A 10,289-nucleotide genomic window follows, 5' to 3' on the forward strand; every position below is an offset into this window, starting at 1 on the left:
TTCTGACTGGCTGGCTATAGACAGGAGGTTTCAATGACCCCTTCTTGAGTTCGATTAATTTATTAGAGTGGCTCACAAAACTCGTGTTTATTATAAAAGAATATAACTCAGGAACAGACAGAAATGATGTATAGGACAAGGTATAGGAACAGATCATGTAGTCTCCTTACTCTCTCGGAGAGCACAACTGTCCCCAAATTTCCACGTGTTCACCAACCTGGAAGCTTCCCGAACGCGGTCTTTTTTGTTTTTTATGGAGGCTTCATTACCTGGGCACAACTGATGAACTCATTGGTTATTGGTGATTGGTTCAGCTTCCAGTCCCTCTCCTCTCCCCATAAATCAGAGGGTGGGACTCAAAGTTCCAACCCTCTAGTCTTGGTTGGTTCACCTGGCAACAAGCCCCTATCCTTGGGTGCTCTCCAAGTCACCTCATTAACATAAACTCATGAAGGTGCTGGTGATTAATAACAAGACACCCATTTCACCTTTATGGCTGTGAAGCGATTTCAGGAGCTGAGGACAAGAGATCGAGTGTTATGACAAAAGATGCTTCCACCCATCTTATTGCTCAGCAAATTCCAAGGGTTTGCAGAGCTGTGAGCTAAGAACCATGGATAAAGGGGTGCCTGGGTGGCTTAGTCGTTAAGCGTCTGCCTTCAGCTCAGGTCATGATCCCAGGGTCCTGGGATCGAGCCCCACATCGGGCTCCCTGCTCCTCAGGCAGCCTGCTTCTCCCTCTCCACTCCCCCTGCTTGTGTTCCCTCTCTTGCTGTGTCTCTCTCTGTCAAATAAATAAATAAAATCTTAAAAAAAAAATAAAAAGAACCATGGATGAAGATCAAATACATATGAGAAATGTATTTTGGTCATCTAGATGACTAAATACGTATTTCCTAGAAACCACAATGTTGCAGATGCTATAACTCCCTCATTTTGTTCTTGATTGCTAAGTAGCTCTGAGTTAAAACAGTTAAAACAATTAGAAACCCTATTTATGGATTTGGAAATTCAAGTACAACACAGTTGATATGGGAATTGGCTAACCAGTTTTAGTATACGTGCTGCCGAAGCAAGCACAAGGGAATTGGCTAACCAGGACCCTACCCTGGACCCTTCCCTCTGCTTAGTCCTTGAAATTCCCTTTGGTGTTGAAGGTCGTTTCTTAAGCCTGGAGCTCTGGGGACATAACTCCTCACCCTGTTGAACGCTGACGGCACCTCTGACGAGCCCATGTGTGTAATTCTCTCTCCCAGGCCCTTGCCTTCTCCTCTAACCTCCCACCCCCTCCCACCTCCCTCCATCCAGGGAGACCAGCTGTGTTAGGTCCTCTGACCCTGACTTGTTTCTAGCTTCCTCAAGTTCCTCTCTGGCTTTCTGCCAACTTCCTTCCACACTTTATAGCTAAGCCTGCTGGAGTTAAAGCAATCCATATTGTTTAAGAAAGCAATGCTTTCCCACAGAAAGGTTTCCATTAAAATAAGATCTGGAAATTCCAGGGGCTGACCAGGTGGGTGGGTGGAGATAAGAAATTCAGACCAGGGTAGGGGAAGCATCTTGAGGAGGAGTGACACTTAAGTATTGAAAGCTAAGCTCTTTGGCGGGGGTGGGGTGGGGTGGGGTGGGGGTGGGGGTGGGGGGTCAGCTCTGGACTGGGTGCAGCCACCAGGGAGGTCCCTTTAGAAGGCAAATGGTCAGTACATGGGACCTCTTTCAGTCTGAGGCCTCCCGCGGGCCCAGGTGAAGCCTCCCACTTGCCAAGGGAGACAGCTGAGTCCATTGAGTAGGCTTTGAGTGGTCTGGAAGGGGCTTGGAGATGTCCCAAAGACAGAGTGCCTTATTCCCATTTTGCTTGCAATGTTTGATTTATTCTCATTCTGCAGGTGCCGGTCATTCCCAGGGACATGGGAGTTTGGCTCCCTTCCCTTCCACAGGGGGAACCTGGGTGCCCAGCTGTAACGGGTCTGCTGCAAGCGTGAGGGTAGGAGGAGTCGTCGGGGCTGATGGCATGGTCTCGGGGCCGAATGAGCAGGTACCCAGCCACTGGCACGAGCTGGGTTTGCCAGGGGCCTCTGCACTTCAGCGGAGCGCTGTCTGAGCTCCCAGCTGGGGAAGCTGAAACTTGCCAGGCACCGTAGGGTGTCCTTGTCCAGCCATATACGGCGCATGAAGAAAACACGGTGGGTGGAAATGCAAGACGTGACCAAACCGGGAGGTATGAAGTAATTCCGGGGGGCGCCTGATGCCACGGGCCAGCGCGCCAAGCCCGTCACTGTGATCAGGAAACTTGCGGTAGAGTGTAAGGAGCTCAAGACAAACTCACAGCCACCACCTGGGACGAACCTCGCTAGGGCCCCAGGGTGGGGTTTCTAAATGTTGCCAAACGCATCCTAAGCAAGACGGGGTGTGAAGGCTCCGAGAAGAGGCTGGCCCGCCGCCGGAGCCCCGAAGGGAGGAAGCCGTGGGCTACTTGAACATTGCACCTGACGACCCCAGAGCTCATGCACACTGGAATGCGGGGCATTTACTACGGATGGATAAAAAGGGATTAAAAAGGCGAGGACTGAACATCACCCCACGCCTCCCTGGCCCGCGGGAAGCGCGGAGTTGTGCAAATATACCACCCTCTGAAGCCCCAGTATGCACAGCCTGCTTTCCCTGCTTCTCACCTGGATGTTCTGGGCCCCAAACCAGGTTTAGGATGGGAGTTGCTAACAGTTTGGGGATTTTCAAATGGTCCTTGTGGTCAGAAATTACTTGGGAGGATTTGGGTGTGCTGTGTGCAAAGGGGAGAAGGTGCTCGAGCAGCATTTGCAGAAGAGGCGGCTTCTTACACTTGAAAGACCTAAAACCCCTTAGAGGTTAGCGCCACGGCGGCAGGCGGGACCGAGAACAGCTCCAGCGACGCAAGAACGTAATCTAGTCACATCTAGAAAAATTTAAATTGTTTAAATTTGAACGAGTCCACAGAAATAAAAGGCACACATTGCAAGGCTGTATGTACATGGATGTTTATTGTTTGCAGTGGCAAAAAAACTGAGGCTACCTGAAGGTCCGTCAACAGGAAGCAATGGAATCAACCAGGATCCATCTGGACTATGGAGTATTAATTACACAGCAATCTAGTATATGTGCTGCCAAAGCGAGCACTAATTACACAGCAATCTAAAAGGACAATTGTCGTTAACTAACCAGCTAACTGTTGAACTGGAAAGAGTTTCATGATGCAGCATTAAGTTACAGAGGCAAATTGCTGAGGGGTAAATGTGATATGTACAATTACCGTATTTTTAAAAGGAACAATCAATTTTTTTTTTAAAGAAACCCTCCCTTATATACCTAAGCACAGTGAAAACGGGGAGCAGATCAGGCAGGAAGGAGGGGGTGGGTTGGGGGAGGCAAGAACTAAAACATCATAGAAAAATGAAAAAAGCATCGAATAAAGTTCTATAAAATAAAGAGACTATTTGGAATATGAAAGCTCATCTATAGTACTATTGCAAATATGTACATTTGTATATGCAAATGGGGAAGGCCTAGGAGGTAAGAGGGCAGACTGAAAACTCCGACTTGATCAGATACTGGGATGGGGGCAACGTGGTGTTCTGGATTTCTATTGTAATTTGAATGTCACTTTTATAATGAACACATTTTGAAAAGTCAACACTTGGAGGGGACAAGAAAGCAAGGGTTGGTGAAGTTATTCACCTTTAAAACGTCCGTATCAAGAATAATTCAGACGTGCCTCACAATGTCCTGCACATAGTAGGCGCTCGGCCAGCCACCTTTGGCTAACGTGAGAAACCAGACTCACAGACTCCCCTGGACCTCATAATTTGTAAACAGCGTCAAGGTTGTTCAAGCATGTGTAGTCTCAGTTAAAGCTTCATGATTAATTTGGCATTTGAATCACCATATACAAATGTCCTTCATGCCCCACTTAAATCTGGTTTCTGGAACTGTTAATGAAATGAGAAAAGACAGCAATTATAGAAAATGTACTATATCATTGCCTGTTTGCCTAAGAAATGAAGTCATTTTGCTTATGTGGCTGTGTGTGCCCTTTTGGTTAAACTCAGCAGAGCTGGACTGAAATTTCAACATCAGCTTACAGGTAGTTGTCTTTCTTTCTTTTTTTTTAATTTAATTTTTATTTATTTAATTGACAGAGAGAGACAGACAGTGTGAGAGGGAACAAAAGCAGGGGAAGTGGGAGAGGGAGAAGCAGACTTCCCGCCGAGCAGGGAGCCTGATGTGGGGCTCGATCCCAGGATCATGACCTGAGCCGAAGGCAGACGCTTAACGACTGAGCCACCCAGGTGCCCCAGTTGTTTTTCTTTCTTTTTCTCTTTCTTTCTTTCCTTCTTTTTCTTTCTTTCTTTCTTTCTTTCTTTCTTTCTTTCTTTCTTTCTTTCTTTCTTTCTTTCTTTCTTTCTTTCTTTCTTTCTTTCTTTCTTTCTTTCTTTCTTTCTTTCTTTCTTTCTTTCTTTCTTTCTTTCTTTCTTTCTTTCTTTCTTTCTTTCTTTCTTCTCCCCCAGTCTTTCTTGCTATTGCTATTGTTTAAAAAATAAAAATAAAAGACTGACTTGCAAGAAATAACCTCTACAGGGTCTGTACTTTTATCCTGGGCTCTGCTCAAGAATTCAGCAGGACCATGGAAGTGGAAGGTGAGGTCAGTGCTGGCAGCCTGAGGACTAAGACCTTCTGGCATCCTCCATCCCATCCTCCTCCAGCACTGATCCAGTGCAGGGTGGCCCCCAGGCTCCTTGGGGAAGGCCGTTACCCTGGGCTGCCCTGCCCCCAAGTCCTTCACTGGCTTTTTCTGTTAGAACCTTCCAAAAGTATCCTTGAGAAGAATGCTGATAGCAGTGGAGGCTCAGAACAAGAGGTACCATTATCAACATTCATGTTTTAAAATACTTAGGATAAAGTGAGAATGTACATTCCCCCCCCCCCCTTTACGGACTCTCTTTAAAGGAGAATTGATAATAGTCAGCAGCTAGTGCATCCAAATATGGTTCAACAATTCCTGGGGGTCTCTAAGAGTATCCCAGAGGACCTGTGGGGACATCTTAGAGCATTAGATTCATTATTTGTATTTAAGTCGTATTCATATTTTGTAATATATATTTAACTAATAAGAGGTAGATACTAAGTGCCATATCTACCCTTGCTTATGGTATGAGTGAATTCTTTGTTCGGTCTCCCTAAAGACACAGTTTCTTTTGAAACTTTTTGGCAAGGAATTATTCTTTTTTAAATTTTTTTTAAAAGATTTTATTTATTTATTTGAGAGAGAGAATGAGACAGAGAGAGAGAGCATGAGAAGGGGGAGGATCAGAGGGAGAAGCAGACTCCCTGCTGAGCAGGGAGTCTGATGCGGGACTCGATCCTGGGACTCCAGGATCATGACCTGAGCCGAAGGCAGTCGCTTAACCAACTGAGCCACCCAGGCGCCCGGAATTATTCTTTTATAGTGATAAGTGGTTCACAGAAATGACAGCCCCACCCCAACACGGTGGTTAAAAGAACAGCTGGAGATCGGCCACCGGACCCGTGTAAAGGGAGTATGGTTAGAGATTCTCATGTGCATGCACATAAAAAGATGCCCCTATAGCACTAAGGGAACATTGCAAAGCAAATGTGTCATTTAAAAATATTTTCTCAAATCCAGGTGATATTTCAGAGAGAGGAAGAGCGAACACTTATCCTTCTGGTGAAAGAAATCTTTGTGCCCTAGACACATCCTGCTGTGGAAATGGTCTGCTCTGGGAGTTCAGCCTGGCAAGATCGCCTTACACCGTGATTTCTGGGCCTTTGTCTCACTTTACCTCTATGATCGTTTACTCCCTTTATTGTATCTTAGCTTCATCAGAAGAATTAAATACAACCTGCCTGGAACAAGGTATCAGGATCCATGGCCATCAGCTCAGGCGGAAATCTGGGTTTGGATTTGGGCCTGGCAAGCCGTAAAGGACTCACAAGGCAGCTCTGGGATTGCACAGAATGGAAGATCTGGGGTTGGACAAGCCAGGATTGCATTCTGGTTCGGCTACTTTCTAGCCACCTCACCTCTTGGAGCCTTAGTTTCCTTGTCTACACAGTGGGAAGAACCCCTGTCTCTAGGAGGGGTTGGGGATACCGGGAAGCGCGTGGCCCGGTCCCTGGCATGTTCTCTTCTCTGTTCGCCGAACATTTGTTCATTATTTATTGCAGAACGCACCGTGCCAGATGCCTCCCGGGGAGGTGAGAAGGCAGTGCGTGGGGCCGGACTTGGTACCCACACATTATTTACCCGATACAGTCAGGTACCCCAGGGGAGACTCGCCAGTGCGCCTTGAGGCACTGGAGAATCACGGCTCTTTGGTACCTTTGGGACACGCGGGGGGCTGGGGCCTGGGGGAGAACTGGGCCACGCCAGCCCATGGCTCACCCTCTCATCCCTGTGGCCGCCGGCCCGCCTGCAAGCTTATTTCACGATCAACCAAATGAAAACCAGCAGGCAGAGCAGCATGGGCAGGTCGACGCCGACCCGAAGTCCCGCGCCCCTCTCCAACCAAAAATCACAGTGCTTGACTGAGCAGAACTCCCTGATCAGCCGCCACAGGATCCGCTGGTACAGCTTGTGGTCCTGTTTCTCACGGGACAGCTCCTCCGGGTTGGCCAACAGCGTGGCGTTGATGCAGTCGCTCACAAACTTCTCCTTGGTCACGTTGGCCTCCGAGCAGCCGTTGTAGTGGACCCCGTCGGGGAACTGCCAGTAGTTGGCCTCGTAGTACCTGTTGCCCTCGGCTCCCAGGTCGATATCCAGCTTCCGGCCTTGCCTGATGAACGCCCCGGGGCGGATCTCTGCCTTGTGCGCCTCCGTGACCTGGGAGGTACTGGGCAAGGCCTTCCTATTCCACTTGATTCTGTGCTTTATGCCTCTCGCCTTGACCGCCGACAGCTGGCTGAACAGCAGGACACAGACGATGGCCAACCAGCATCTGCCCAGATGTTTCCCCATTGTGTCGGGATCTGCAAGAGCAAAGGCCTGGGCAGTTACCTTCCCCCAGGGGGTGGGAGGTTCCCGGGTTCCCCTGCCCCCCTCCCGTGTGCGGCCGATTTTAAGCAAGGAATGCATCCTTGCGCCCTTCACGTTTTCCAAAAAGCGGAATAGTTTTCCGCGTGCTCGGGTTGCACAGGCTAAGTCAATACCCAGGTTCTTGCTTTTGCCTGGAATTACATGCATTCAGGGCGGAGATCTGGTTTTCTCCCACAGATAAGACGCTACAACTGGCAATTAGAAAGCCTTTGAACATGCATGGGAAAATAAGCGAGTAATGACATAATACATATAGGTTTTCTTTGGGGCTCCCGTCTTTCCAGTCAGAGGATCTCTGGAGGAAAATACACAGAAGAGTTGGAACCACAGGCTTCTGAGCACAGACTGTATTGTTCATCTTCCCTCTTTATTCTATTCCTCTAAGCTGGCTCTGTTCTCTGGCACATTCTGCCATCTATTCTAAGAAAGCCCCAAAGGGCTTTAGGGTAATGATGGAGAGAGAGATGGAAGCGTGGCCAAGAGACCCCTGCCTCCTTCTGCTATAGAGGTGGATCCCAGTCTCGCCCTGGGGACAGTGTGACCCCACACTTCCCCTCACCCAGCACTTACTATGCATCAGCCACTGGCATTGACTGACTTAATTCTCACATGGGGTAGGTGCATTATTATTCCCATCTGATAAAAGTTGTCCTGTGGGGTGCCTGGATGGCTCTGCCATCAGGTCATGATCCCAGGGCCCCCACATAGGTATCTCTGCTCAGCGGGGAGTCTGCTTCTCTCTCTGTCCCTCCCCCCTGCTCGTGCACGCTCTCTCTCTCAAATAAATAAATAAAATCTTAAAAAAAAAAGTTGTCCTGGGATTCAGAGTAGGTAAGTGATTTGCCCAAGCCTGCACAATAGCGGGTGGCAGATTTGAATCCAGTCTGTCTGACTTTGTTCCCATGTGCCCACTTGCCATGTCCCATGGCCCTTCTATGTTGCAGGAGGGGACGGTGCCCACGTTTTGTGCTTTTGACTCGCTGGGCATGAAGGGCAGCACCGATGGGCCCTAAGCTGAGCAAAGAGCAGGGTCCGTGAGGAATTCCAGAGGAGATGGGATGCTGGGGAGGATCGGAGGGCCTGGGGGAGCACTCCGAAGGGCTGCTGATGACATCAGGGGATATCCCCCCTTCCCCACCGCCCCCCAGTCCGGTAGTTTGTCCCATCTGGCTCCTGAAACTTACAATAGCTATTGTGGAAGTCTACTTCCCAAGGTCAACTGTTCCGGGCATCCCAGCACCTGGACTGTTGTCGGCGTGGATGAGAAACCCCGGAATGGTTACAAAAGCCAAGCGTGCTCAGTCTGTGTCCTAGACGAAGTTCTATTGTGCCGGAGCTGGAGGAGGTTCAAAAGTCAGCTTGCTTAGCCCCTAACACACCTTCCCTGCAGGATTCCCAAAGTGATAGGTCAATCTCTGTTAAAATGTTCAGCTGGAGTGTGACTCTGGTCCTTATGTAGGAAAAAAGGCAAAATGCAACCTCCGTGCATGTCCAGTCCCACCTCTGGATGCCCGTGAAGCGGCTTCTGCTGACCTTTCTTTACCTGCAGGCGTGGTCTAGTCTCTGGCTCAGGGAGGGCATGAGTGTGCCCGGCAGCAGCCTGAGAACCTACTTTTCTGGCACCTTACCCCCCCACCGCCCCCTAATCACAGTGACCTCAGACCAGCTTTCTCCAAAGAGATCCAAGCATGAAGCCAACGTTCATTAATCTCCTAAATAGGGGGCCACACCCCATGCCATCGGCCCATACTCTTTTGGTAGGAGAAAAGTTAAATAAGAATAATAACACAAATTACAGGTGTGTCAAGTTAAAAAAAAAAAGTATAGAGATCTTGAGAAAGTAGTCTTCATAGACAAGGGCTTAAAAGCAGAAGAAAATCCCAACCAGCCAACCCTAAAGTAGCATTTTATTGCATGCACCAAAACCAGACATGCAACACCAGGGATGCCCCAACAGGCTCATGTGTCCCCTTATTCGGGACACCCCCCAGGAGATGGGAGACAAGAACCCACTGTACGGTTTGCAGTCTGATTAGAAATGAGCAACCCTCACCACAGAAACGGAATCCAGCGCGAACTCTGCCTCCCCACATACCTCGGGCTCTCTCTGGAAGCTTGCCTCTGGAACCTCAGCAGCACTGTCCTCCAGCACTGCCCTCCCCCGTATGTAGGAGCTGCAGGGGGAGGCGGCATTCCTATTGCTCTCCAAATATGGCAGCCCTCCTCGCTGGGCACGACCAATCAGGGGTTCCCAGGCACTCCTCTGCCTTGAGGATAGACCACATCACTCTTCACTAATAAACACTGTGTGAAGATCTTGATGAAGTTCAGAGGGACTTGAGAGTTGCCTTTGATTTTCCTTTCTTTTCTTTTATGTATGGATGTGTTCATCTACTTATTTACTTACTATTAACCAGTTTATCACAAAGGACATTACAAAGGAAACAGATGAACAGCCAGATGAAGTACATAAGGCAAGGTCTGCAGGGTTCTAACTGCAGGAGTCCTCATGGAGTCTGGGGCACGGCCTCCCCCAATGTTGATGAGTTCACCAACTTGGAAGTTCTCCGAACCCCTCTGTGCCAGTAACTGGGGACACAAACCAAATACTCTAACAAAAGATACTCCTATCACCCCTATCACTCAGGAATTCACAAGGTTTTAGAAGCTCTGTGCCAGACACTGGGGACGTTATTATACCACAATGTCACAGCTGGACAGATGGATGGAGACATCTGTCCAGAGTCTGGTTAGGTCTATTTTTAAGACTGGATTTTGAGAGGTGCCTTGTAGAGCTGAAATGAGCAGTGTTAGAAGGAAAACCTTTCCCATCCGTATCTGCAACAGAGGGTTGTTGCCGGGTATGCATGCCATCCTGCACCTGAAGACCAGCCTTGGCCAGCAAAGGGGTTTTGGCCAGGCAGCCTCTGTGGAAAGGGTCTGGTCCAGAAAAGGGTGGGAGAGCAGCTGGGCCACACTGCCCCCTCCCAGCGGGGACCCCCAGGGAGCGAGGTACCACACTTCCTTTGGGGCGGTGGAAAAGCAGGGTTCACGTTGGATAGAGGGACACATAAGAGGCTTGGCCAGCACTTTAAGCTGTTGAACATCCAGGAAGGCTTGAGCTACTGAATTAGTCCAAGGCCAAGAAGTTAAGGTCTACAGAAACCCACGGGACAGATGCAGATGGAGGTGAAACAGACAGGGT

General features: G+C 49.0%; 1 protein-coding gene across 3 annotated transcripts; it reads right to left on the bottom strand.

Annotated features, from left to right (window-relative positions):
- Positions 1-2,974: 2,974 nt before the first annotated feature.
- PRND (prion like protein doppel) lies at positions 2,975-9,760 on the bottom strand. 3 transcript variants are annotated; one of them, XM_045883824.3, is made up of 3 exons: positions 9,180-9,759; positions 8,269-8,420; positions 2,975-7,017 (listed from the first exon to the last, which is right to left on the bottom strand). In XM_045883824.3, the coding sequence occupies exon 3, from the start codon at positions 7,004-7,006 to the stop codon at positions 6,470-6,472; it is 537 nt and encodes a 178-aa protein (XP_045739780.1). In that variant the 5' UTR covers positions 7,007-7,017; positions 8,269-8,420; positions 9,180-9,759; the 3' UTR covers positions 2,975-6,469. The 3 variants fall into 3 exon arrangements, with proteins under 3 accessions (XP_045739780.1, XP_045739781.1, XP_064428926.1); XM_045883825.3 differs by lacking the exon at positions 8,269-8,420 and having other exon boundaries at positions 9,180-9,760; XM_064572856.1 differs by lacking the exon at positions 9,180-9,759 and having other exon boundaries at positions 8,269-9,098.
- Positions 9,761-10,289: the final 529 nt, after the last annotated feature.

The sequence above is a fragment of the Mirounga angustirostris genome, unplaced genomic scaffold, assembly GCF_029215605.1.
Source record: "Mirounga angustirostris isolate CCGP_5_RB_7025 unplaced genomic scaffold, mMirAng1.0.hap1 SCAF_10, whole genome shotgun sequence".
Taxonomy (NCBI): Eukaryota; Metazoa; Chordata; class Mammalia; order Carnivora; family Phocidae; genus Mirounga; species Mirounga angustirostris.